The sequence below is a fragment of the Geotrypetes seraphini genome, chromosome 1 (genome assembly GCF_902459505.1).
Source record: "Geotrypetes seraphini chromosome 1, aGeoSer1.1, whole genome shotgun sequence".
Lineage (NCBI taxonomy): Eukaryota > Metazoa > Chordata > Amphibia > Gymnophiona > Dermophiidae > Geotrypetes > Geotrypetes seraphini.
In genome coordinates this window covers 453,407,584-453,434,745 of record NC_047084.1, presented here as the reverse complement: position 1 = coordinate 453,434,745, position 27,162 = coordinate 453,407,584, and the positions used below count along the sequence as shown (strand labels likewise).

The window sequence follows — 27,162 nt, the reverse complement described above, 5'->3', positions numbered from 1 at the left end:
GGATCTTTAAGGGAGTTCCATGGCGACTCCAGGAAGTACTTCTTCACCGAAAGAGTGGTGGATCATTGGAACAGACTCCCACTCCCGGTGATAAAGGCCAACAGCCAAGGCCAACGTGGGATCTTTAAGGGAGTAAATTCAGGGGAGGGGATACTTGGAATGGGCAGACTTGGTGGGCTATAGCCCTTTTCTGCTGCTTTTTTTCTATGTTTCTAGTAAATCAAACTGATTTCAGGTTTTTTTTCTATTTTTTTTTTAAGTTCAATATTTATATTGAATTATTTGCAAAAAAAAAACTGGTAAATAACTTGAAACAATCAGGATGTTCAGTGAAAAAGAAAGTATACAAATTAATATTCCTTTATGATGATACTTGAATTGTTTTCATGTAATTGCCAACGGGAAATCGCATGTATGGCGACTTGAGCCAGATGAGTGGAAAAAGTTTTTCAGAGATGTGTTGCTCATATCTCTTATATAAGCATAGTGAGTGCCAGCAAACGAATAGTCCAATAGCAAAGCAGATTTACAGTTTTGTAATACTTGTTGGATACCTACTGTAATCATAATATCTATTTTTGGATCATAACAGCAATGATGTAATGAGTGCATAATGATGATAGATAATTCAAACAGTTTGTAATTGTTTTAATCGCTAAAATCTACACCAAGTAATACAACTCTTGATTACCACAGACCAAACTGGATTTATCAATGGCAGACACTCAACTCCCGTATGTTATTGCAGCATCTCTATTTCAATTTACAAGTTATAGGGCTTGATGCTGAAAAGGCATATGATAAGAGTGGAATGGCCTTTTATTTATGCTACATTACACAAATTTGGTATTCCTGATCATTTTATTAACATAATGGTGTTATACTCCAATCCTAGAACAAGAGTTTCCAGTAATAGTTACTTCTCTGATTTCTTCAAACCCTCTAGAACAGGGGTGCACACGTTTTTTGGGCTTGCAAGCTACTTTTAAAATGACCAAGTCAAAATAATCTACCAACAATAAAATTTTTTTAAAAACACCACATAGCACACTGTGCGCAGAGAAAATATTAATTATTTATATTCCGGGATTTTTTTCCAAAGAGGTCAAGGCAGATGATTCCATGCAATGTCACCTCAGTAACAACCATACAAAAATAGACAAATATACCCCCTCCCTTTTTACTAAACCGTGATAGCAGTTTTTAGCACAGGGAGCTGCGCTGAATGCCCTGTACAGCTCCCGACACTCATAGGCTCCCTGTACTAAAAACCGCTATCGCAGTTTAGTAAAAAAGGGGGCCATAGTGCAAAATATAGACAGCAGATATAAATTCTCAAAACCGACACATTTTGATCACTAAATTTAAAATAAAATCATTTTTCATGATTCATGATTTCATGAGTCTCTGGTTGCACTTTCTTCTTCTGACTGTGTATCCAATATTTCTTCCCTTCTTTCAGCCACCTGTATGCTTCCTCTCGTCCAGACCTCATTCCTCTCTCCCTGCCCCCTCCCCTTTCTTTCTTTCTCCCTGCCCCTCCCCAATCCACTGCCGCAAGCTCTCCCTGCAGATTAGAAGCATCAGGCCGACCAGCATTCCCCTCCCAGGCATCAATTGGCTGGCCCGGAACTTCCTCTCCAACAGCAGAATTGACGTAGGGAAGAGGAAGGCTGATCGGCCCGGTAGATCGCAAAGGCAACGCGAGTCTATCATGGAGCTCGGGATGGGCTCCGCGATCAACTCGCGCTGCCGTCACGATCTACTGGTCGTTCGCGATCAACATATTGGGAACCCCTGCTCTAGAGGCACTCGTCAAGGATGCCCATTGTCCCCGTTGCTTTTTAACTTACCACTGGAACTGCTATTGGTGGGCTATAAGGTAAAATCAAATATTCAAGGATTTAAATACTGTGGTTAAGAAATCATACTTGCTGCATATGCAGATATTATGTTGTGCATAACACCAGACTATCCCACACATTATCAAGGTAATTGAATCCTATGCGCAGGTCTCTATAAATTAACTACAACTAAATCAGAATTAATGCCTCTGAACTGCAATGAAGATAAACAAAATATCAATGCCTTTGGTTTTGTTTGGAATGTAAACAAACTGAAGTAATTAATACTATCTCCCTTCTTATTAACTGTGATATGTTTCATGCTTGAGTTATCTTTTGTATATTTGTAAGTTTATAATAATTATCTGTATACTTTGTATATTTATATTGAAAAATAAAAATGATTCACAAAAAAAAAAAAAAAAAGTTGTCTAGATCTTATTCCAGAAAGGTTGAATTTTAGAATATTTAAAGATCATATAAGATAATGTTCCTTGTGCTGTAGAACAATGCCAACAACGATTATAAGATTTGCTTTTTCATTCTGTGAGGTGTCCAAATAGCTGTCCACATGAGAAATAAGGATTGCGATATGCTTGCTGATGGGAGAGGTCTATTAATTTTGGACCAGAAAAGTTTTATTTCTGTCTATATAAAATTTGGTTTGTATATGTGATTTTGTGTGTAAATTGTATATATTTTGATTTGTTTATAGACAACTGAAGGTAGTGTTTAGGTACCAAAACGCCTGCAGCATTGAGTTTCTCTATTGGATGATTTCCTTTCAATAAAGATCCCATTTTGGAATCATCTCATCTATTCCCACTTGTTTGTCTTCTATTTCCTATTGCATCAAGAACATTTCTTAAATCCACTTGGCACTCTTTTTGACATGGAGGGAACAATGGCCGACACAATGTCAAAAAGCTCAGTGGCCCATGGAGCTTGAGTAGTTGAGATACCAAAAATGAGGACAACTGCAAGACCTTAGGAAATTGGAAGACTGGGTATCAAAATGACAGAAGACATTTAATGTGGACAAATGAAAGGTTTCTACAGTTCTTGCCCTGGATGCTACTCTAATACCTAAAGTACAAACTGCTGGAAGAGAGTGTGGTGTAATGGTTAGAGCCCACGCTGCTCCTTGTGACCCTGGACAAGTCACTTAATCCTCCACTGCCCCAGGTACATTAGATAGATTGTAAGCCCACCTGGAGAGACAGGGAAAATGCTTGAAGTACACTTCCCCCTCCGTATTCGCGTTTTCTGTATCTATGGTTTCGATTATTCACAATTTTTTGCCCCCCCCCCCCCAAAAAAAAACACATTTTCATTTTTTGGGTTATTTTAAGCCCTGTGAGCCCCCCCTTAAGCCTTACCTGGTGGTCTAGCAGGTTTTCGGGCAGGAGTGATCTTCCCACACTCCTGCCCCGTGCAGATATGTGGGAAGATCGCTCCTGCTCAAAAACCCGCTAGACCACCAGGTAAGGCTTAGGGGGGGGGGACTTAAAGGGCTTAAAATAGCCGGGGGGAAACAGGGGGGTTAGGGCCCGAATATTATTTGCGGTTTTTAAATATTCGCGGGCTGGCTCTGCCCCTAACCACCGTGGATACTGAGGGAAAAGTGTATCTGTATGTAAACTGCTTTGAGTGTGGTTGTAAAACTACAAAAAGGCAGTAGACCAGTCCCAATTCCTTTCCCTGGTGAGGGCTATGGAAGGCTCATGATGTTAGCACAGCATAAATTCTGTAACCCAGTGGAGCAGAGATTGAAACAAATGCGTTTCACTTTAATCTGTCTCCAGAGCAGGACTGCAGCTATAGAGAAAAAGGGATGGCAAAAGCACTGTGCATGTTTGATGCAACACACTATCTTTGCAGAACAAAATAAATACACAGACCACAAGACAGGGTTAAGAAATACCAGACTTTTAATAGAAAACCACCATAATACATTAAAAGAGTCCTTTTTCATATCCTGATAGCTCTAAATTTATGCTATAACCTGTCCATCAGCACCTGCTGTGAGATGGCACTGGCAACTTCCTGCATCAAGGACACAGTAGCATTTCATATGTTAAAAGCAAATCACCGATTCCACTAGCTCAGGGGTAGGCAATTTTGGTCCTCGAGAGCCAGGTCAGGTTTTCAGAATATCCACAATAAATATGCATGAGATAGATTTGCATCTCAAGGAGGCAGTGCATGTAAATCCATCTCACACATATTCATTGTGGATATCCTGAAAACCTGACCTGGCTCCGGCTCTTGAGGACTGGAATTGCCTACCTGTGCACTAGCTAGACCACAGGTTACACGATGCAGACTTCAGCATTCAGACCTATTCTGTCACTGTTCTAGTGTTACAATCTCTGGCTAAAACACCCACAAGTTTAAAAAAAAAACCCCAAAACAAAAACCACATCTCATTTATTCTCACATTCAGGATTACTAATCTGAGCTGCACAAGGATGGAGAGGATTTGTCTTATTCCCCATCTCTTCCCAGTCCACTTCCCAAATACATATGAAACACATACACACCGAGTCAACCAGAAGGTACAGAGCAAACTACAGAGATCCAGTACATCTCTAAAAGACAAAAGGCTGGGATACAGGATAAACGATAGTTAACCCAGTTCCAGAAGGGTTTAAATTACACCACAGGAAGGAGTCTGCTTCTTTCTGATATAAGCTATGTCTTCTAGAAGTCCTTCTAGTTTCACTCTTTGACAGAGCCTGCAATAGACTTCCGGTTCCGTAAACTGTATCTGGGTTTCTGTGGGAGCAAGAGGAAAGATTTGGAACAAGTACATGGGAGCAGGAACCAGAGCAGGTATGGGTTTGCAGATAACTCTTGGAACTCGCACAACACAAGTTGCCCCACTGTTCTACATCCCATTGCTGTCATTTTGCTTCCTCCATAATCTACCATATCACAGGTACCTCCATACTCCCCTGAGATCCATTAGCATACAATGAAAGCAGTACATGCAAATAGATCTTACGCATATTCATTGGGGAAATCCTGAAAACCTGACTGATTTGCGGCCCTCGAAGACAGACATTTGACACCCCTGCCCTAGACAATACCACCCATTGCCAAGTAATGTATTATGAGTTTCTTTGAGATACAAGTTGTTGCTCTAGATCTGCTTTAGAAAAGGTATCCCCATTGATGCTAGGAAATTCTATCTTGTATATTTAAAGTGCTTTTGTTTGATTTGTTTGTGTTTAAATGCACTGCTAATAATTGGAAACTAATAAAGATTTACAAAAAAAAAAAAAAAAGTGTTATAAGGAGAAATTAGGTTCTTACCTGCTAATTTCCTCTCTTTTAGTCTCTAGACCGACACAGTTCACTGATGGGTAATAGCTCACTATGACCAGCAAGTGGAGACTGAGACAAACTTTTGACTAGTATAAGTAGCTGTGCAGCCCCTAGCCTAACCAGTCTATCTAATAGTCAAACAGAACTAAGAAATGCTAATCATAACAGTAACAACACTGGCTCCGGCTCTCGAGTAACAGAGCAATACTGTTGGAAATTGAATAGGTGAAGTACCTTCAGCAAAACATCTCCACAGCCCACCAGCTGAGCCAATACCACTGTTCTTGTAATCTCCCCTACCCTATTAAAAATACGAGATCCCGCAAAAAAAACACACACTTCACGTGAATCCCAAAAGAACAGACAGAAACAGGGTGGAGACGGTGCTAGTCTGGAAAGACTAAAAGAAAGAAAATTAGCAGGTAAAAACCTAATTTCTCCTTCTTTAGCCTCTCTCCAGACCAGCTCAGTTCACTGATGGGCCATACCAAAGCAGTACCCATCATGGGTGGGATCCCCAGAGGGCCACCACCAGAACACGCTCACTAAACACCGCGTCCCAACGCACCTGAACCTCTACACAGTAATGTCGTACAAAGGAATAGAAAGAAGACTAAACTGCAGCTCTACAGAGGCACAAGAGAAGACTCAGCCCAAGAAGCTGCCTGACCCCAAGTGACATGAGCCTTGAGAAATTCTAGAACAGGCTTCTTCTGAAAAAGGTACGCTGAAGTGATATCTCCTTGATCCAGCGTGCAATGGTAGTCTTGGAAGCACTGTCCCCCTTATGAGAACCCACTAACAGGCCAAAAAGATGATCCATTTTCCAGAACTTCTGGGTGCGCTGAACATAAGAGCGAAGGACCTGACAAAACATCCAACTTGTGCAACTGCCTCTGCTCTAATGAGCCCTCCTGACTACCCAAGACCGGAAGGAATAACAGAAGACATATGAGGAGAGACTGGAAGCCCTGAATATGTATACCCTAGAGGAAAGGAGAGACAGGGGAGATATGATTCAGACGTTCAAATACTTAAAGGGTATTAACGTAGAACAAAATCTTTTCCAGAGAAAGGAAAATGGTAAAACCAGAGGACATAATTTGAGGTTGAGGGGTGGTAGATTCGGGGGCAATGTTAGGAAATTCTACTTTACGGAGAGGGTGGTGGATGCCTGGAATGCGCTCCCGAGAGAGGTGGTGGAGAGTAAAACTGTGACTGAGTTCAAAGAAGCGTGGGATGAACACAGAAGATTTAGAATCAGAAAATAATATTAAAGATTGAACTAGGCCAGTTACTGGGCAGACTTGTACGGTCTGTGTCTGTGTATGGCCGTTTGGAGGAGGATGGGCAGGGGAGGGCTTCAATGGCTGGGAGGGTGTAGATGGGCTGGAGTAAGTCTTAACAGAGATTTCGGCAGTTGGAACCCAAGCACAGTACCGGGTAAAGCTTTGGATTCTCGCCCAGAAATAGCTAAGAAGAAAAAAAAAAAAAAAAATTTTTAAATTGAATCAGGTTGGGCAGACTGGATGGACCATTCAGGTCTTTATCTGCCGTCATCTACTATGTTACTATGTTATGTTAACTGGTTGACATGAAAAGGCGAAATCACCTTCGGGAGAAAGGAAAGAACAGGCCTCAGCACAACAGGCTCCCTTGAAAACTCCAAGAAGGGAGGCCTACAAGAGAAAGCCTGCAGCTTGGAAAAGTGTCTCGCAGAAGTAATGGCCACCAGGAAGACTGCTTTAAGAGTAAGGTCCTTCTACGAGCAGGAACCCAGAGGCTCAAACGGGAGGGTGCACGAGTATGGAGAAGACCAGATTGAGATCCCAGGCTGGAGCCAAAGGCTGCACCGAGGCCGAAGCAATTTGGCCACCCTCAAAAAGTGAATCCCGTCCGGAGAAGAAGTTAAGCGCCTACTCCTGCAGCAAACCGTGAAAAGCAGACAAAGCCGCAAGCTGAACCCAGAGAGAAGACCAGGCCAGGCCCTTGTCCAGGCCATCCTGCCTATGAGGCAAAGAAGCACGAACAGAAACCACTGCACGCGCAGCACACCCCTCCTCACAGATATGCCAGACACGCACATAAGCCTGAGAAGTGGAAAGTCTCCTGGACCCCAATAACCTTTCTTACCTTAGCGTTCCCTTTCAAGAGCCAAGCCGTAAGACAAAAGGGACCTGGATTGAACATTGGAATGGAGCCCCGAGTTAAAAGGTCGGGTGAGAGGGGCAACGGAAGAGGATCTGCCACAAGATGACAAACCAGATCTGTGTACCATGGGTTCCTGGGCCAGTCCAGAGCCATCAGGATCACATGACCAGGATGTGAAGGACTCTGCCTACCATCAGCCAAGGAGGAAAACACGTAGAGGAGACCTGCCTCCTGTCAAGGTTGTACTAGTTCAGGAGATGGATGGAGACACTGACTCCTGGCAGTTAGTGACCTCCTCCACAGGTAAACGTAGGAGACCCCCCCCATTTACAATCTCCTCACCTTCTCACTCTTTCTCTCACCAGGGCAGTTCCACATCGACTCCACAGCTGAGCCTGAAGAACAGATTCCAGGTCTTGCAGGAAGAGACTACCGACGTGGACCAGGACCAACACACTTCTCCATCTCCGGGGACGATGGATCGACACCCCCAAAAGAAGCGTAGAGTAATAGCCATTGGGGACTCCATGTTGAGGGGCACCGAGGGACCGATATGCAGACCGGATATGCAGTCGAGGGAAGTCTGCTGTCTGCCCGGAGCAAGAATAAGAGACGTGACCACTTGTCTCGATAGACTTCTCAGGCCCTAGGACCACTTCCCCATGCTGCTCATCCACGTCGGAACGAATGACACTGCCAAGAACACCCTGGAGGACATAGCGAGAGACTTCGGAGCCCTGGGAAAGAGGCTGAAGCAGATAGGAGCACAGGTAGTGTTCTCTTCCATTCTTCCTGTTAGGGGCAGAGGAAGGGACAGGGACGAACGCATCCTGAAGACAAATGAGTGGCTAAACGATGGTGCCAGGAGATGAACTTCGGATTCCTGAATCACGGAGAGACACTACAGGGACTACAGGGACCAGACGGACTCCACCTGACCAACAGAGGTAAGAATGTCTTCGGACACAGACTAGCCCGCCTACTTCGAAGGGCTTTAAACTAGGTAAGTCGGGGGTGGGTACCCACTTTTACACCGGAGCAGTAAGTAAGAATCGTGATGTAGCGAACCAACATTACGCTTCTAGGTCTGAGGTAAGTACCCTTACTGCAAACGAATCGCTAGGAGACAATTTGACTCAAATGGGTGGCTCACAACAGGAGCTCAGCAAACAGACAGAGTGGAGAGCTATGTATGTCAACGCACAAAGCCTAGGGAATAAATTTCTAGAACTAGAAACAGAAATAGTTAATGCAGACATAGACATAGTAGCAATATCCAAAACATGGTTCACAGAATCTCATGGGTGGGATATAACCATACCGGGATACAACCTGATTAGACGAGATAGAGAGGGTAAGTTAGGTGGTGGGGTAGCACTTTATATCAAAGAGAACATTAAGACAACCAGGATCACAGATGTCAAGTATACTGGGGAATCCATCTGGGTGAACTTGGCCAGAGGTGGAGAAAAATGCCTGTACCTTGGTGTGGTATACAGACCGCCGAGACAATCGGAGGAAAAGGACGCAGAATTAATTGAAGACATTGAGACTATCACCTTACGGGGGGAGGCTGTTCTATTAGGAGACTTCAACATGCCTGATGAAGCCTGGAACACACTATCAGTGACAACTTGCGATAGCAGGAGGATATTAACGTCCATGAAGGGAGTACGGCTCAAACAAATGGTAGCAGAACCCACTAGGGCCCAGGCCATCCTGGACCTGGTACTTACGAATGGGGAAAGCGTCTCGGACGTCTCGGTGGGAGAGACGCTAGCCACCAGTGACCATAACATGGTATGGTTTAACCTTAAGAAAGGCTTCCCTAGATCACAAACAAAAACAAGGGTACTCAATTTCAGAGGCACTGACTTCGCACGCATGGGAGATTTCATCTCCCAGATGCTACAGGTTCAAGAAGTAACTGATAATGTGGAAGCTATGTGGACAACCTTGAAATCGATCCTTCATGAGGCAACTATCCGCTACATAAAATCGGTAACCAAACAACAAAGAAAAAGGAAACCACAATGGTTCACAGATGAGGTATCATACCTCGTCAAGGAGAAGAAAAGAGCATTTCTCTCATACAAACACACCGGGGAAAAAGAAGCAAACATTGAATACAGGACAAAGTCTGCAGCGGTCAAAACAGCAGTCAGGGAAGCCAAACTTCGTATGGAAGAAACTCTAGCGAAGAACATCAAGAAAGGGGACAAATCCTTCTTCAGATACATTAGCGACAGGAAAAAGAACACAAACGGGATAGTACGCCTTAGAACGCCAGACGGGAATTATGTGGAAACTGACTCCGATAAAGCCAAACTACTGAATGATTACTTATGTTCAGTCTTTACCTGCGAGGCACCAGGGCACGGGCCTCGGCTGGATGCAAAGCATGGATGACCCATTTCAGAAGTTTGAGTTCACATCAGCTGATGTTTACAGAGAACTGTCAAGACTCAAGGTGAACAAAGCCATGGGACCGGACAATCTGCACCCAAGAGTGCTCAGAGAGCTATGCGATGTTTTGGCGGAACCGTTAGCCATGCTCTTCAATCTCTCCCTAAGTACGGGGAGAGTCCCCCTGGACTGGAAAACTGCCAATGTTGTTCCTCTGCACAAAAAGGGTTGCAGAGCGGAGGCTGCGAATTACAGACCAGTAAGTCTCACATCAATAGTGTGTAAACTCATGGAAACTCTACTTAAAGGGAAATTAGACACGATATTGGATGAGGGGAATCTGAGGGATCCCTGTCAACATGGATTCACTAGGGGCAAGTCATGCCAATCCAATCTTATCAGCTTCTTTGACTGGGTGACAGGAAAGCTAGACTCGGGAGAGTCTCTGGACATAGTGTACTTGGATTTCAGTAAAGCGTTTGACAGTGTCCCACACCGTAGACTATTAAACAAGATGAAATCGATGGGGTTAGGTGAGAAACTAACGGCATGGGTCAATGATTGGCTGAGTGGAAGACTTCAGAGGGTGGTGGTCAATGGCACCCTCTCTAAGACATCGGAGGTGACTAGCGGAGTGCCGCAGGGCTCAATCCTGGGACCATCCCTTTTTAACATATTCATAAGGGACTTGACCCGAGGGCTTCAGGGTAAAGTAGCGCTGTTTGCCGATGATGCCAAACTGTGTAATATAGTAGGTGAAAGCGATCTCACGGATGGTATGGCGCAGGATCTGATCAAGTTGGAAGACTGGTCTTCAACATGGCAGCTGGGCTTCAACGCAAAGAAGTGTAAGGTGATGCATCTCGGCAGCAGAAATCCATGCAGAACATACACCTTGAATGGAGAAACACTAACTACGACCTCAGAAGAACGGGACTTGGGAGTAATCATCAGTGCAGACATGAAGGCTGCCAAACAAGTAGAGAAGGCCTCATCCAAGGCAAGGCGGATGTTGGGATGTATCAATAGAAGCTTCATCAGCCATAAACCTGAAGTCATAATGCCACTGTACAGAACCATGGTGAGACCTCATCTGGAGTACTGTGTGCAATTCTGGAGGCCACATTACCGTAAAGATGTACTTCGAGCTGAGTCAGTCCAGCGAATGGCCACTAGGATGGTCTCCGGACTCAAGGGTCTCTCATACGAGGAAAGACTGGGCAAGTTGCAGCTCTACTCTCTAGAGGAACGCAGAGAGAGGGGTGACATGATTGAGACATTTAAGTACATCACAGGTCGTGTCGAGGTGGAAAACGACATATTCTTTCCTAAGGGACCTTCAGTCACAAGGGGGCACCCGCTCAAACTCAGAGGAGGGAGATTTGGTGGTGACACCAGGAAGTATTTCTTTACAGAAAGGGTGGTGGATCACTGGAACAAACTACCGGTGCAAGTGATCAAGGCCACCAGCGTGCTCGACTTTAAGAATAAATGGGACATCCACGTGGGATCTCTACGTGGGTCGAGCAGCACTCTGACTTAATGGGGTGGGACAGTATAGTGGGCAGACTTGATGGGCTATAGCCCTTTTCTGCCGTCATCTTTCTATGTTTTATGTTTCTAGAGCATCCAGCCCAAGCCGATGTCGAAGCAAACCCCAAGGTATTCCAGGCGCTCAAATGGAGCCAACTGGCTCTTGGACAGATTGACTACCCATCCCAGTGACTGCAGGAACTCCACAACCCATGACTCGGGAACTCTTCTGAAAGGACTTTGCTCAGATCAACCAATTGTCCAGATAGGGATGAACCAGAATGCCCTCCTTGCACAAGGCCGCTGTCACAACCACAATAATCTTGGTGAACAGCCGCGGAGCCATGGTCAGACCAAAAAGCAGAGCACAAAACTGATAATGCAGTCCCAAGATCGCATAGCAAAGGAACCGCTGCTGGGAGATGCGAATCAGAACATGCAAGTAGGCCTCTGTCAGAATGACAGATCTCAGGGTCTCCGTGTGAAAAGGCAGAACTCGGAGAACCCTATTGACCCCCTTCCAAGATGGGCCAAAAAGTCCTTTCTTGGGCACCACGAAGTAAATGGAATACCAGCAAGTGCAAAACTCCTGATGAGGCATTGGAATCATCACTGAGATCTAGCAAACTTTGAAGCAACTGACAAAAACCCCCACTTCTTCCATGCTGCCTGACAACCAGAAAGCAATCTAGCAAGGGTCGGGAAAACTCCAGAGCATAACTGTCCCAAATCACCTCTAGGACCCACTGATCCATTGTGATCTCGGCCTACCCCTTGTAAAACTACCGCAACCGGGTGCCCACCGGCACCAGGGGAGAAGCCGGCAAAGAGTCATTGGGTGGGGCGGGTGGCTGAAGGACCGATGGATGGATCACGCCCCACCCCCACCCAAAAGGACTGCATGCGCTGAAAGAACCGGCCCTGGGGAGACCCGGCAGAAAGAAAGGAATCTGCCCCTCGACCAAAGCGGCATCTGCAAAAAAATCACACAAACGCCCCTGAGCAATGCCACCCCGCTCAGGCTGGTATGTATGGTCTTCAGAAAGACGGGGCACCTTACAAGTCTGTTAAAGTCTGAATTAACTTATCCAAATCCTGAAACAAGAAAGACCCCTGAAAGGAAAATTTCATAAGCTTTGCCTTAGATGTTGCATCCGCTGATCAAGCCCGGAGCAACAGGGTACAACGTGCGGCCATCCCAAGAGCCATTGACTTGGCCAAGCCTGCAACAGATCATATATGGCATCCGCGAGATAAACACCCATCTCAATCTTAGTGGAACAAGAGGTAGCTAAGGACCATTCATCAGACCCCCGGTAAAGGACATTCTCGGCCCACCAAAAACAAGCCTGAGCCACCATACCGCCACACATCGCCGCCTGGATTGCTAGGGCAGTAATATCATAACTCTACTTAAGAAGAAACTCCAACGTACACTCCTCAGAGTCCCTCAAAGATGAAACGCCCTCTACCGGCACCAAAAGCTGTTTTGTGATGGCAAAAACCACCGCATCCATAACCGGCGACTTCAAGGAATCTCTATTCCCCCTCTGGGATGGGGCAAGCCATAGACTGAGCAAACTGAAAAGGCGTTTCCGGTGCCTTCCATTGTGCAAGCACAATATCCCACATATTCTGATGCATAGGAAGAGAGTGGGAGACTGAGCAGATCCCCCGAAGCAGGGGTCCACAACATGCGGGGGCTCCTTCGGGACTTCCTTGAAACGCAACACCAAGGAAACCTGAAGAATAAGCTCCTGGAGCTCTTCCCGCTGAAAAATGCGCACCACAAGATGCATCCTCGCCAGCTGGCGGAACCAAAAAACCTCCACCAGTGGCCTCTGTCCCGCCGAGAGGATCTTGGAGGTCCACCAAGGGGTCAAACGAAAACTGCTCCCCATACAAAACATCATTGTCCCAAGAGACCCTCGACCACTTGGACAAGTGTGTGTGTGTGTGTGGGGGGGAAGGACATAGTCGGAGCTGAGGGGGCCGAACAGGGGTAGACACGGAGGAAGACACCCTCCCCCTGAGACCCCCAGGTGGAAGCAGGATCCCCGGCTGCCTGAAGATAAACCTTACACAAAGCTAAAACAAAAATCAGGGGAAACCCCCTGGCAGCCCAATGGGACTCACTGCCAAAGCAGGAGAACCAGCAGAAACCTGCCCCTGTCTCTCCAATACAGGGGGAAGATCACCTGAGGCTTTAGATAAGATAGAGGAGCTCCATGACAAAACCGGCGCAAAACCTGCCGAAAAAAACCTCCCCCGAGGCCTACAGCAGCTCAGAGGCCTGAACTGCCCCAGCTGCTGAAGCAGACAAGCTGGCAGTTGTGGTAAGGGTGTCCCCAGCACTATCGGCGGTAAGGGAAATCTTATTTCCCTGACCATCGGCGGCTGGGAGAATCCCTGTGTGGGTGGCAAGGGAAGCCCAGGCTTCCCCACTGCCTGCCTGTGAGGCACCCGAAGCCGACGAGAATTCCCCTTCGTGATGGTTGTCACAGGCCAGCCGTATCGACCTCACATCTGGAGCACAATGAGCACTTTTTCCCTTTGAAAGTGTCAGCTAAAAGAAAAGTGCCAGTTAGCAAGAAAAATCAATTACACACAATTGAAGGCTTCCCTTCAGACTGGCACTGAATCAGGATTTTTTTTTTTCCAGAACAGACTCCACTGGGGGTGGGGGAGGGAGAGAGCATTCCAATCCAGGTGCAGGGCCAGCATCAGCAGCATTCACAATTTGCTGCTCTGCCAGTGTTGAGCCTTCCTCTCTGCCAGGTTCTGCCTTCACGGAAGCAGGTGTGACCCAGTAGAGAGGAAGGTCTGATGTTGGCAAAAACAGTGGGGAGGGGGGAGGTGAAAGAGAAAGAAAAGGGAGAGGGAAGGAAGACCAGGGAAAGGAAATGAAAGGAAAGATGCCAGGCCATCGGGGAAAGAACAGAAATAAAGGAAGGAAAGGAGATGCCAGACCATGGAGGGGGAGGGGGACATACCAGGGGCATGGAGGGAGGAGAAGAAAGGAGAAATATGCCAGAAAGGAGAAAAATAAGGAAGAAGGGAAGGAGAGGAGATGTCAGATACTTTTATTGACCTTTTAAAGTATTCATGACCTTTGTATCTTGCACATTTTTTAAATCCATGTATGCTGTCAAGAACTCTTAGGTCAAAAAATCATAAACGTCTTATAGTCTCATCACATCGAGAAATCGTTCATGAAAATATTAGGAATGCTATTTTCGCTGTAAAAGGTCTGCATCTTTAGAATTCCATACCTTTGGACATTCGATTACTGAGAACAAATCGATAAGTCTAAAGTTGATATAAAAACATTTATTTTTTCTGATGTTTTATTATAACAAATAATGGTTTGTATATGGGAGTTATCTGCTAAACACAAGAATTTATAACTTGTGTTTACCTTCCTGCTATTCTAAAACCAATTGTAGTTCTTTTTTAACTTTATATGTATGTTAATTTTTAGCCTACCCAATTTTAGATTGTAAGCCACCCAGCGGGTATTTACCCTTGGCGCAGGATAGTAAAATATAAATAAACGGCGAGGAGAGAGATGCCAGAAGGGGGAAAGGAGGGAGTGATGGAAAAGAAGGACAAGGTATTCCCTGAGCATGGAGGGGGAGGGAGAGATGGAAAGGAAGGAGAGGCGAGAGATGCCAGGGCATGGAAGGAGAGAGATGCCAGACTGTGTAGAGGGAAGAAAGGAAAGAAAGGAGAAGAGAGATGCCAGAGCATGGGGGGGGGGGAGTGGAGACAGAGAAAAATGGAAAGGGTGTAAAGCTGAAATGAATCAGGTACAAAGAAGAGAAGGGGCACAGGATAGACAGTTTATGGAAAGGACATAGAGAGAGGGAAGATACCATATGGAAAGGGGAGAGGGCAGACAGTGGATGGAAGGGGCAGAAAAAGAGGGCAGATGCTGCCATGGAAGGGAGAGAGAGAGGACAAACACTGGATGGAAAGAAGAGAGTGAAGTGAGCATGACTAAAATAAATTTTTTGTTGCTTTAGAATAAAATAGTATTGTAGCTATCTTGATAAACGTTTGTAAAAAGAAAATGGAAATAAGGTAATCTTTTTATTGAACTAATTTTAATACAGTTTTAAACTAACATATCAGAGATCAAACCCCCCTTCTTCAGGTCAGAATAGGATACTTTAACAGCAGTATATTGTACTGAACAGAGGAAGGTGGTTTTCGCTTCTGAAAGCTATATATTAGGAAGAAAGAAGTTGTTTAAAAACTGGCAAAATTACAGCCCCTATGGTGTCTCACAATATGTGCTATCAACATAGTTTTTCCCAATTACGTTGGTGTATTTTGGAACAGATTTCCACTACATTTGAAGGGGACAGACATACTTATCTGTTGACTCGTGAAAATTTCTGGATATTTTATCTTCAAGCATATTGTCCCATAGGGTTAAATGAAAATGTTGACAAATGTTTCACTCGCTAATTTTTAACCTGTCTGGTCAGTTCTTTACATGGTACAGTTTAATTCATTTTTCACAATTATTTTTCATAATCATTTCTCTTTTTTATACCTTATCAACTTTCTTCCTAATATATAAAAAAATTTTTTTCAAATAATTTTCTTCCGACATACATATTTTGTTTATTATGTTTGTCCCTTTCCGGGTACCGTTCTTTTACGTCACCACGTAGCTTGAAGGCGTTTCCACGGCTGGTTTCTCCGAGGCGTTCTTAAACCCCATAGACGCCATGTTTTTTCAGCAGCGTGGTTTGATTTGTACACGCTAGCTCCGAGTAATCTTCTTGAATTTTGAATTTGAAACTCTGGACCGACTAACTGCGATATTTGGTTGTCGGTTTTCTCCACTGGGCCATCATATTACATGATTTGGCATCCTGCTCCTGATGAAGAAACGAAACGGAGCTCTGTCGAGTGGTGATGAATGACAGTGGTGATGAATGACGATGAATGATGATATATGTTTTTTGGTGTGAGTGGATATGTGAGTGTAAATGTGTAAATGTGTGGGGTTGGTAACAGTCTGAGCCCTTGCTTATATTTGTAGCAAACTGGTATAGTATTGATGTTTTACTAGTTACCAGAGTTGGGTTATATGAGTGATACCCACATACTCTTTATATTTGCACATGAATGTTGGATATTCAATTGGTATCTAAGTGACTGCATTTTATTTCATGAGAAAGACTTTGCTGCTATCTTAGTTAGAAACTTCTGTATTGGTGCTGGCACTGGCACTTTTCATGGGCATAGAATTTTGTACATTTTAGGAGTATATAACTTTATTTCAATGAGAAAGATTTTGCTGCTATTTTAGATAGAAATTCCTATATTGGTGCTGGCACAGGCACTTTTCATGGGTATATAACCAGTTTCTCAGGGTTTGGGCAATTTTGCACATCTAGCATAATTTTGCACATTACAATCTTTTTAATGGATTTTCATAATTATTTAGATCAACTTTTAGATGTTAACTTATTAATTTAAATGTTTTAGTATTCATTATATTTGAGGTCAAAAATTAAACTAGTGCAATTTATAACCACCACTCACACATTTTTCTATAATTAATTATATTTATGATGTTGGTTTGTCTGTGATGGGGTATTTGTTTGTTATGTCCTCATATTCCCCTTGTCCCTGAACCACAAGCCTGCATTTTTTCACTTATAATGAATGATTTTGTTTATAGAAGATGGTCATAGATTTGATGATGTATGAGGCAATTCTCATTTAGACGCATGTCTGGTGCTAGTCACCTATGAGACTTAGCCTGAGCCAAAAGGTTTTCACGATTCATGGTGGGCTCATACTGATATCTTTGACCGTCATTCCATTATTGCTTTCGTATTTAGCATAGTTACAGACTTCTGGCTCAGGCACAGGGGGATTTAGCCAATCTCCGAAAATAAGACACTGTCTTATATTCATTTGGGCCCAATAAAGGCACTAGGTTTTATTTTCAGGGTATAAACATGATCATCTCTCCCTTCCTCTCCTTCACCCCAATTCTTCCTCTTTCCTTTCTCTCCCCCACATGTGTAGCATCTTCCCTCCCTCCCATCCCCCTATGCAGCAGAAGTTTTCTCAGCTTCTTATCCTTCCCTTCCTCTCTCCCATCCCCCTGTGCAGCAGAAGTTTGCCCAGCTTCTATCCTTCCCTCCCTCATGCAGCCTTGCCCAGCTTCTATCCTTCCCTCCCTCATGCAGCCTTGCCCAGCTTCTATCCTTCCCTTCCTCATGCAGCCTTGCCCAGCTTCTATCCTTCCCTTCCTCATGCAGCAAAACCCTTGAGCACCCCTCCCACCCCCCCACTGCGCAGCTGAGCCCCTGCTGACCCTCCATCCTTTCCTCCCCGCCGACCGCGAGCGGGCCCTACCTTCATCCGAAGCAGCGTCGGGCCAGCAGCACTCTGAAATCCCCGACGGACAAGACCAAGCAACCTGTTTAGAGTGCTGCCGGCCCAACGCTGCTTCATATGAAGGTAGGGCTCACTCACGGTCGGTGGGGAGGGAAGGATGGAGGGTCAGCAGGGGTTCGGCTGTGCAGGGGGGAGGGGCGTGTTGAAGAGTTGCCGGTGAATCCTGGGACTAGGGCTAAATTTTGGGGTAGGGCTTATATTAAGACCTACCCTGAAAATGATGCTAGGGCTTATTTTCGGGGTAGGTCTTATTTTAGGGGAAACCCGGTAGGTACGCTATTACTAACATGCTACTTTTCCACTCCAAATTTTATTAATGAAAATTAATAAAATTAACTCACAGATTCCAGGGACACTGGAAGACTGTACATAGCCAGTTCTGCCTTATGTCTGCCCTTGCAGCATAATGAAGACTCCCGAACTTGGTACACAGCTGGTTCTGCCCTGTCAGATGATGGAGACTCTGGGTTGCTGCATATAGCTGGTTCTGTGCTGGGGCTACTCCTCCAATGTGATGTAGAGTTCCTTTTCTTTGGCGTTACGGAAGACTTGGCTGCAGAGAAAATAAAAAATGCTTATATTCTGCAGAGGCCAATGAGGCAAGAGGTGCTGGGTGCACTTTTTAAAAATGTTATCAAGGATCTCCTAATGCACTCCTAAGGAGTCATAATCGATAAATATCTCACCTTTCATGACCAAATCAGTTCAGTTGTACGAATTTGCTTTTTCAAACTTCGTCTAATCCGTTCATTAACCTCAATCTTAGGAACAGAAGCGATTACAATTCTAATTCACTCCCTCGTCATCTCTCATTTAGACTACTGTAATTCTCTCTACATTGGTCTTCCACAAAAAGAAACCCGTCGTTTACAATTAATACAGAATACGGCAATAAAAATCATATATAAAATAGGCAAATATGATCACGTCACCCCATTACTGAAAGAGGCACACTGGTTACCTATTACACACCGCATAACCTATAAAATCATTCTTCTTACGTTTAAAATCAATCTTGCACATCAGCCTTTATATCTTTATAAGAAACTAATCCCCCATTACTCTCCACGTACTCTGAGATCAGCAGACCAAAAACTTCTACAAATTCCTTCAATCAAAGAATTCTATTATACTCGAAAAACAAACTTTACAGTTGTCGCTCCAACACTATGGAATGCTTTACCACAAGAACTTAGAGAAGAACAACATCTAGATAATTTCAAGACCAATCTGAAGACATTTTTATTCCGTGATGCTTTTGTTAGTTCTTAGTTCCACCTTTTCTTTTTTTTTTTTTCTCTTTTCTCTATCCCCTAAATTCTCTTTTTTACTTACCCCACTTTTTCAATCTTTGCCTACCTTTATCTCCTCTATTCCACTCTTTTTTCCTATCATTTTTTCTTTTTCAACTGATTCGTTTTAACTTATCTAGCCAACCGCTTTAATTAAAGCGATCCTATCCAATATGTGTTTCCCTACCCCCACTATTTCCCTCTCTTCTCCAGAATATGTAACTTTCCCTCCCCTTCCCCTTATATCCTCACTTTCATGTTAGTCAATTATGTCTTTAATGTTCACTCACCACATTTTATATTTTAAATATTATCTTTGTTTTCCTTTTTATAAATTGTACTGTGAACCGGCCAGATACTTGGTGATGGTCGGTATATTAAAAAGTTAATAAACTTGAAACTTGAAACTTAATGTTGATGCCTAAAGTTGGCAGCTGTGCACGTAAGCGATTAGTATTCTGTAATCTTTTCCCGCTCTTTTCCTATGCACATTATATAAAATGCCAGTTGCACGCCTAACTTAAGTATCAATAATAGCCCTTAAGTGGTGGTAATTGGCAATAATTTGTAGTTAACACAGCAACTCCACATAGGCACTATTCTATATACATAGTACAAAATTACAAAGGGGCCATGCCCATGGGTGAGTCAGAGGCCTGTCTTGCAGTTTCGCTTAAGTTGCAGAATACTAATCACTTACACGCACAGCTGCCAACTTTAGGCACCAACATTTACACCAAACTTTGACGCGGCTTAAGCACTCATGCCTAAAGTTAGGCTCGCACACGTTACCTTATATAGGGTTACGAGACTGAACCACAAAACCCCGTACATACAGCCTGCCCAGTTCTGCCTCCGGCCCCACCAAGTTCAGTGTTTAACTAATCCCCTCCTTCTTGGGCACCATGAAGTACATGGAATACCTGCCGGTGCAAAACTCCCGAGGAGGCACTGGAGCCACTGATTTGAAGTCGAGCAACCTTTTAAGTGTCTGACGAAACACCTGCTTCTTCAAAGACGCCCGACAAGGAGAAAAGAGGAAACAATCTGGCAAGGGCCAGGAAAACTCCAGAGCATATACATTCCGAATCACCTCCAGGACCTACTGATCCATTGTGATCTTTGCTTACTCCTGTTAAACTCCCGCAACTGGGTGCCTATCGGCACCAGGAGAAGAACCTGCAAGAAGTCATTGAGCTGGGAGGGTGGCAGAGGGACCGCCAGAGTTATTATACCCCCCCCCCCCACTGGAAGGACTGCATGCACTGAAATGGCCCTGGGAAGACCCGGTGGAAGGAAAAGCCGTCCCTCGACCAGGGCAGTAACGGCAAAAATCATGCAAACACCCCTGAGCAATGACTCCCTGTGCAGGTGGGCAAGCACGGTCCTCAGGAAGACAGAGCACCTTAGAGTCCATCAAGGTCTGAACCAGCTTATCCAGATCCTCGCCAAACAAGAAAGACCCCTGAAAGGGAAATTTCATAAGCTTAGCCTTAGATGCCATGTCCCTGACCAACCCTGGAGCCACAGGGTATGACGAGCAGCCACATGAAGAGCCATGGACTTGGCTAAAGCCCACAACAGATCATATATAGCATCTGAGATAATTAGTGCCCATCTCAATCTTAACTACCTCCTGATCCACCAAGGACCAGTCAGACTTCCGGTCAAGAACACACTTGGACCACCGAAAACAAGCCCCAGCCACCAGACCACCATACATCGCCGCCTGACCACCAGGGCAGCCACATCAAAACTTTTCTTAAGATCCTCAGAGTTCCACACAGCCGAGCCGCCCTCTACTGGCACCATATTCCAATGAGCGATGGCCAAGACCATCGTATCCACAACAGGCAACTTCAATCCCTATTCCCCTTTGGGATGGGATATAGGCAGGCCATATACTGCGCAAAACAAAAAGTTATTTCTGGTGCCTTCCATTGTGCGAGCACAATATCCTGAATATCCTGATGCATAGGAAAAGAGCGGGAGGCCAAGCAGATCCCCCAAAGCATGGGGTCCACCACACATGGGGGCTCCTTTGGATCCTCGACATGCACAACTGACAAAACCTGAATAGTCTCCTGGCACTCATCCCATTGAAAAATATGTACCACTGACACATCCTCGCCCGCTGTCGGCTCCGTAAAACACCCGCCAGTGGTATCCATCCCCCCAAAAGGATCTTGGGGATCCACCATGGGGTCCAAGTCCTCATTAGGCGAAAACGCCTCCCCAAATAAAAAAATCATCATCCCACAAGACCCTCAGTTGCTTGGACAAAGCAGTGGGGACTGGGTCAGAACCAGTGCTGAGGGAGGGGCGAACGGGGGTGGACACGGAGGGTGAAAAACTCCCCCGAAAAACCCAGGACCCCTGGCAGCCTGAAGATAAGCCTTGTACAAGGCTAACACAAAATCTGGGGAAAACCACCCTGGCAGCACATGAGGACTCACTGCAAAAGCAGGAGACCCAACAGAAATCTGCCCTTGTCTCTCCAATACAGGGGGAAGGTCATCTAAAGCTGTAGACAAAATGGAGGAGCTTCCTGCCAAAACCAGCGTAAAACCTGCCCAAAAAAACTCCAGAGGCCTGCAGTGGTAAAGGAATCCCCAGGACTATCGGCAGTTAAGGGAAACCTTATTTCCCTGACTGTTGGCAGCTGGGGAAATCCCTGTGTGGGCGGTAGGGGAAACCCGGGCTTCCCCACTGCCTGCTGCAGACTCGAAGGGAAACCCTACTTGCTGGCACACGAAGCAGACGAGGATTCCCCTTTGTGGTGGCTGGTGCACTGCGAACATAGGCTGGCCACATCGACCTCGTGTCTGGAGCACCATGAGCACTTTTTCCCTTTTAATGTGCTCATTGAGCAACCCACTACTAGCTGAAAAGAAAAAAAAAGTGCCGGTTAGAAATTAAATGCAATTAAGATCAATTCCTTTCAGACCGGCACTGCCTCAGAATTATTTTTCTCCCTCAATAGAACTTTACTAGAACAGACCCACTGGCTCTCTAAGTCATATGTCTTGCCAGTATCGGTGACAAGGCTTACAGCTGAGGCACCTCTACAGAAAAATTTCGGGGGAGGTAGGGGAAATAGGGGGAGGGACTTAATCCATCGAGTGTGGCACCCCCGAGGTCAGATGGACTCCCGAAAGGGTCCCCCAAGCTCAATCCGACACCACAAATGGGGATCAGAAGGCCACTAAACCGACCAGAAGGCCACTAAACAAATTACGAAGGGATGAGACGTATGGTGGGGAAGAAGATTAAGAAGAGGATAAACACTGTAAAGATGCTAGAGCAAGCGTGGTCTCTTTTTAAGGATATGGTCACCGAGGCACAAAATCTATATATACCGCGTATCAACAAGGGATCAAAGAGGAAAAAGAATAAAGAACCAGTATGGCTCAATGTAGAGGTTAAGGAAGCAATCAGAGACAAAAAAACCTTGTTTAAGGAATGGAAAAGAAAAAACGTACAAAAACTGGAATAAGCACAAACAACGTCACGCAGGTGCCATAAGGAGGTAAAAGGGGCCAAAAGAGACTACGAGGAAAAAATAGCCAAGGAGGCGAAGAACTGCAAGCTGTTCTTTAGATATATTAAAGGGAAACGACCCGTGAAGGAAGCGGTGGGACTGTTGAATGACCAAGAAATAAAGGGAGCGCTAAAGGAGGACAAAGCAATCGCCAAACTGAACACGTTCTTTGCGTCTGTATTTACTGAAGAGCATACCGGAACCCATCAGGCTATATGCTGGAAGTGAAAACGGGAAACTGACAAGGTTAACGGTCAGTTTAGAAGAGGTATGCAAGCAGATTGATAGGCTCAAGAGTGATAAATCCCCGGGACTGGATGACATCCATCTGAGGGTCATCAAGGAACTGAGAGGGATCATAGCTGAACTGCTTCAACTAATAACCAATCTGTCGATCAAAATGGGAAAGATTCTGGAGGACTGGAAGGTGGCAAATGTTAAGCCGATCTTCAAAAAAGGTTTGAGGGGAGACCTGGGAAACTACAGACTGGTGAGTCTGACCTAGGTACTGGGAAAGATGGTGGAGGTGCTGATAAAGGACCACATCATTGATCACCTTGACGGTCACAGTCTGATGAGGACCAGCCAGCACGGTTTCAGCAAAGACAGATCTTGTTTGACAAACTTGCTGCACTTCTCCGAGGGAGTGAACAGGCAGATAGACAAGGGCAACCCGGTCGACATTGTATATCTGGACTTTCAGAAGGCGTTCGACAAGTTTCTGCATGAATGACTACTTTGTAAAATTGCGAGCCACGGAATCGAGAGTGAAATACTCACGTGGATTAAAAACTGGCTGGAGAATAGGAAACAGAGAGTGGGGGTAAATGGACAATACTGCGACTGGAAGAGTGTCACCAGTGGGGTGCCACAGGGCTTGTTGTTTGGACCTGTGCTCTTCAACATCTTTATAAATGATCTGGACATAAGTATAACAAGCGAGGTGATTAAATTTACGGAAGATACAAAGTTTTTCAGAGTAGTGAAGATGCAGGGGGATTGCGAAGATCTGCAAAGTGACATAATCAGACTGGAGGAATGGGTATCGACATGGCAGATGAGATTCAATGTGGACAAGTGTAAAGTGATGCATGTCGGTAACAAAAATCTCATGCACGAATACAGGATGTCCAGGGCAGTACTTGGAGAGTCCTCACAGGAAAAAGAGACTTAGGAGTTCTGATCGACAAGTCGATGAAGCCGTCCGTGCAATGTGTGGCGGCAGTGAAAAGGGCGAACAGAATTCTAGGAATGATAAAGAAGGGGGATCACGAACAGATCGGAGAAGGTCATCATGCCGCTGTACCGGGCCATGGTGCGCCCTCATCTGGAATACTGCGTACAGCACTGGTTGCCGTATATGAAGAAGGACACATTACTACTCGAGAGCGTCCAGAGAAGAGCGACTGAGATGGTTAAGGGGTTGGAGGAGCTGCCGTACAGTGAGAGATTAGAAAAACTGGGCCTTTTCTCCCTCGAAGAGAGGAGATTGAGAGGGGACATGATCGAAACATTCAAGGTACTGAAGGGGATAGATTTAGTATATAAGGACAGGTTGTTCACCCTCTCCAAGGTAGGGAGAACAAGAGGGCACTCTCTAAAGTTGAAAGGGGATAGATTCCGTACAAACATAAGGAAGTTCTTCTTCACCCAGAGAATGATGGAAAACTGGAACGCTCTTCCGGAGTCTGTCGTAGGGGAAAACACCCTCCAGGGATTCAAGACAAAGTTAGACAAATTCCTGCTGAACAAGAACACACGCTGATAGGGCTAGTCTCAATTAGGGCGCTGGTCTTTGACCAGAGGGCCACTGTGTGAGCGTATTGCTGTGCATGATGGACCACTGGATTGACCCAGCAGTGGCAATTCTTATGTTCTTATTCCAGCAGCCCTACACTAAACCAGGGAAGACTGCACAGGCTTACCACTTCCACCTGCTGGAGCCTGAGCGCAGACTGATTGTACTTGGGACTGCACAGCCCACTTGTACAACAGCCAAAAGTCTGTCTCAGTCTCTACCTGCTGGTCATGGTGAGCTATTACCCATCAGTGAGCTGTGCTGGTCTGGAGAGATGCTTAAAGAATTGTATTTTGCTCTACAATATAATCTAGTGATCACATCTCAGGATTTAATAGGCAGCACACTTAAGATCTACTCATATCACTGCTAGAAGCCTATTCCAGGCACTCGCAGCTTCTTGCTTAAAAAGTCCTCTCTCACTTTTCTTCAAAGTCTCCCTCATTCCCTACAACTTTTTCAGATGACTCATTGCCCTTGCACTTATCTCTATATAAAAGGTGCAGTAACTACATCAGCTTTCAGGAGTGGATTAGTTTGCTACTGTCCAGTTCTGAGACTCTCCCTCAGATAAGGCACTGCAGATATTCATGCTGTAACAGGCATCCATAGTTGGGACACTCACCTATTGGGTTGCTACCTTGTGGCTTAGTTGTACAGTCCGGGTTGACCAATGGCTCCAGAACCTTAGAATTCATGAGCACTGCATGGGCACAGGAGGAAAAGGTAGCACCTCTTGGAATGACATCTGCCTCGCTCAGCATCTTCTCTATAATCAAGACAAATACAAGAGTCAAATACAGTCTCTTCCCCAGATGTACTATATTCAATTGCCACAAGAACAAGAGGAAAGTCCATCTCACCCATATTCCATGACCTTTTATGCTACATTTCAACCAAATTACTTACCTATAGCAGGATACTAGACCTCACAACATGGATGATATTGCCAATGGTGCTCAGCACAAAGAAAACACTTGTGTTAAGTTTCTAGAATTCTCACTGCACAGGCATGCCACCTGCTGCTATTGTGTAGAACCACTTTAGTCCGTTTTAAAGCATAGCTAAACAGAGAATATAACTCAATGGGTAGGTGGGAGTGTATGTGAGGACTTGTGAAAGGGAGTAAAGGTTCATGGATTTGATAAACTTCCTTTCTATGGGTACAACCTAAGAAGTTTGAAAAATCTCCTCCTTTCCTCTGGCTCTGCCATTTTTCTACCTGCTACTGGTGCGATTGAGGATCCCCTCGGGCATGGGAGAGCACTCTGCCCCTCACTGACGCTCCAGCCGCTGAGCCAGGAAAGCATCCAAGGCTAGTTTGCCATGTGTCCCTAATCTGGAGCATAACCGGGGGACTCCTTATTGTAAGATGTGGCAAAAAAGTCTATCAAAGGCATGCTCTGCTCTTGGAAATCTTCTGTAGCTGAGGGATTAAACTCAGTCTATATATCAGGCAGTTGTCCTTGGCCTGCCAGACTTATGGCTCCAAGAGTCACCTCATAAGAGACAGCACAATTCCACATTCTGATGATTTCCCATCTTAGGAGGTAGAATGTGTCCCCTCTTTGCTTCTTGTCATGGTACATGGCTACTTGATTGTTGGTCTGAATGAGAATATTGTAGCCAACTGATTTTTGAAAACCTGTACCATATTCCACATTTTTCTGTACTCCAGGAAATTTATCTGGTGAATTTTCTCCTGAAGGACCATAAGCTCCAAGTGTGGAGTCCATCTAACTAGTTTCTTCAACTCAGTTTGGACATAAATTGTCATTAACACAATCTGAAACAGAGGAATTTGGAAGAGGACTCCTTTCACCATACTGAACTGAACTGTCCACCAGGACAGAAAATCCCAGAAAGAACAGGTAATAGAATTGAGCCCGTATAAAATAAAAATGTGCCAAGCAAGTTACATGCACCATTGGTGCCACATGCTTAAAATCCTCAATATTTGCATAGCTGATACCTGCTGACTCATCCAAATTTCCTCCTCTATAGACACAAAGTTGGTTACTGGGGAAGAAAGACTGTTTCCCCAAGTCATGTCTAGTAGGGCTCCTATAAATTCCAGTTGTGATGGGCTTAGATACTTGTGTAGCAACTCCAGCATCTAAATGGTTTTCACCACTGCTTGGCCTCTTCCTAAGATATGGTGTTAACCAGCATATCATCCAAATAGGAAACAAATGCACACCCAGCCTGTAGCATAAATTTGCTGCTACAATTGTAAGCATTTTGTGAACGCACATAGTGCTGACAATATATAGTATTAAAGTGGTGTTTCTCTATGACAAATAGAGATCTCCCAGGAGGTATCTTTTATATGAGTTTCAACATTCTTCAAGTCCCGAGAATACAACCAGTCTCCTTTTTACAGATATAGAATGAGGGTGTCTAGGAAGCCATCTTGAACTTTTGACTCTTTATATGTTCAGAGCCCTTAGGTCTAGGATTGGAAAAAGTCATCCCCCTCCACCCTCTTCTCTGTGACCAGGAAATTCTTGAAATAAAATCCCCATCTTCTATCCCCTAGCAGAAAGGATTCTACTGCATTAGCTTCTAAGAGGGAAAAGTTCCTTTGTAAGTATAGCAATTATTTACATGCAACAGGTATTATCCAGGGACAGCAGGCAGATATTCTCGCATGTGTGTGACATCATCCACAGAGCCCGGTACGGACAGTATAAAAAGTATACTCTCACTTTAAATCTTTTAAAGGTTGAGATTGTCCATATCGTGCATGCACCAGTGCCTTCCTGCCTAACTTTGGGTCGTGGGACCATCAGTTCAGTAAGAAAGCTAAGAAACCAACTAGGGGAGGAGGGAGGGTTG

General features: G+C 44.9%; 1 protein-coding gene across 2 annotated transcripts in view; it reads right to left on the bottom strand.

Moving 5' to 3' along the window:
• Positions 1 to 3,752: 3,752 nt before the first annotated feature.
• The window catches only part of LOC117348956 (protein brambleberry-like), a 54,010-nt gene continuing 30,600 nt past the window's right edge, over positions 3,753 to 27,162 (bottom strand). The window contains exons 7-9 of one of the 2 annotated variants that reach the window (XM_033921676.1): positions 24,950 to 25,093; positions 18,035 to 18,246; positions 3,753 to 4,622 (exon numbers count right to left, since the gene is read on the bottom strand). In XM_033921676.1, coding sequence (XP_033777567.1) covers positions 4,566 to 4,622; positions 18,035 to 18,246; positions 24,950 to 25,093 — 413 coding nt within the window. In that variant the 3' untranslated portion in view covers positions 3,753 to 4,565. The remainder of the gene's footprint in view (positions 4,623 to 18,034; positions 18,247 to 24,949; positions 25,094 to 27,162) is intronic. The other variant, XM_033921685.1, reaches the window with a different exon arrangement.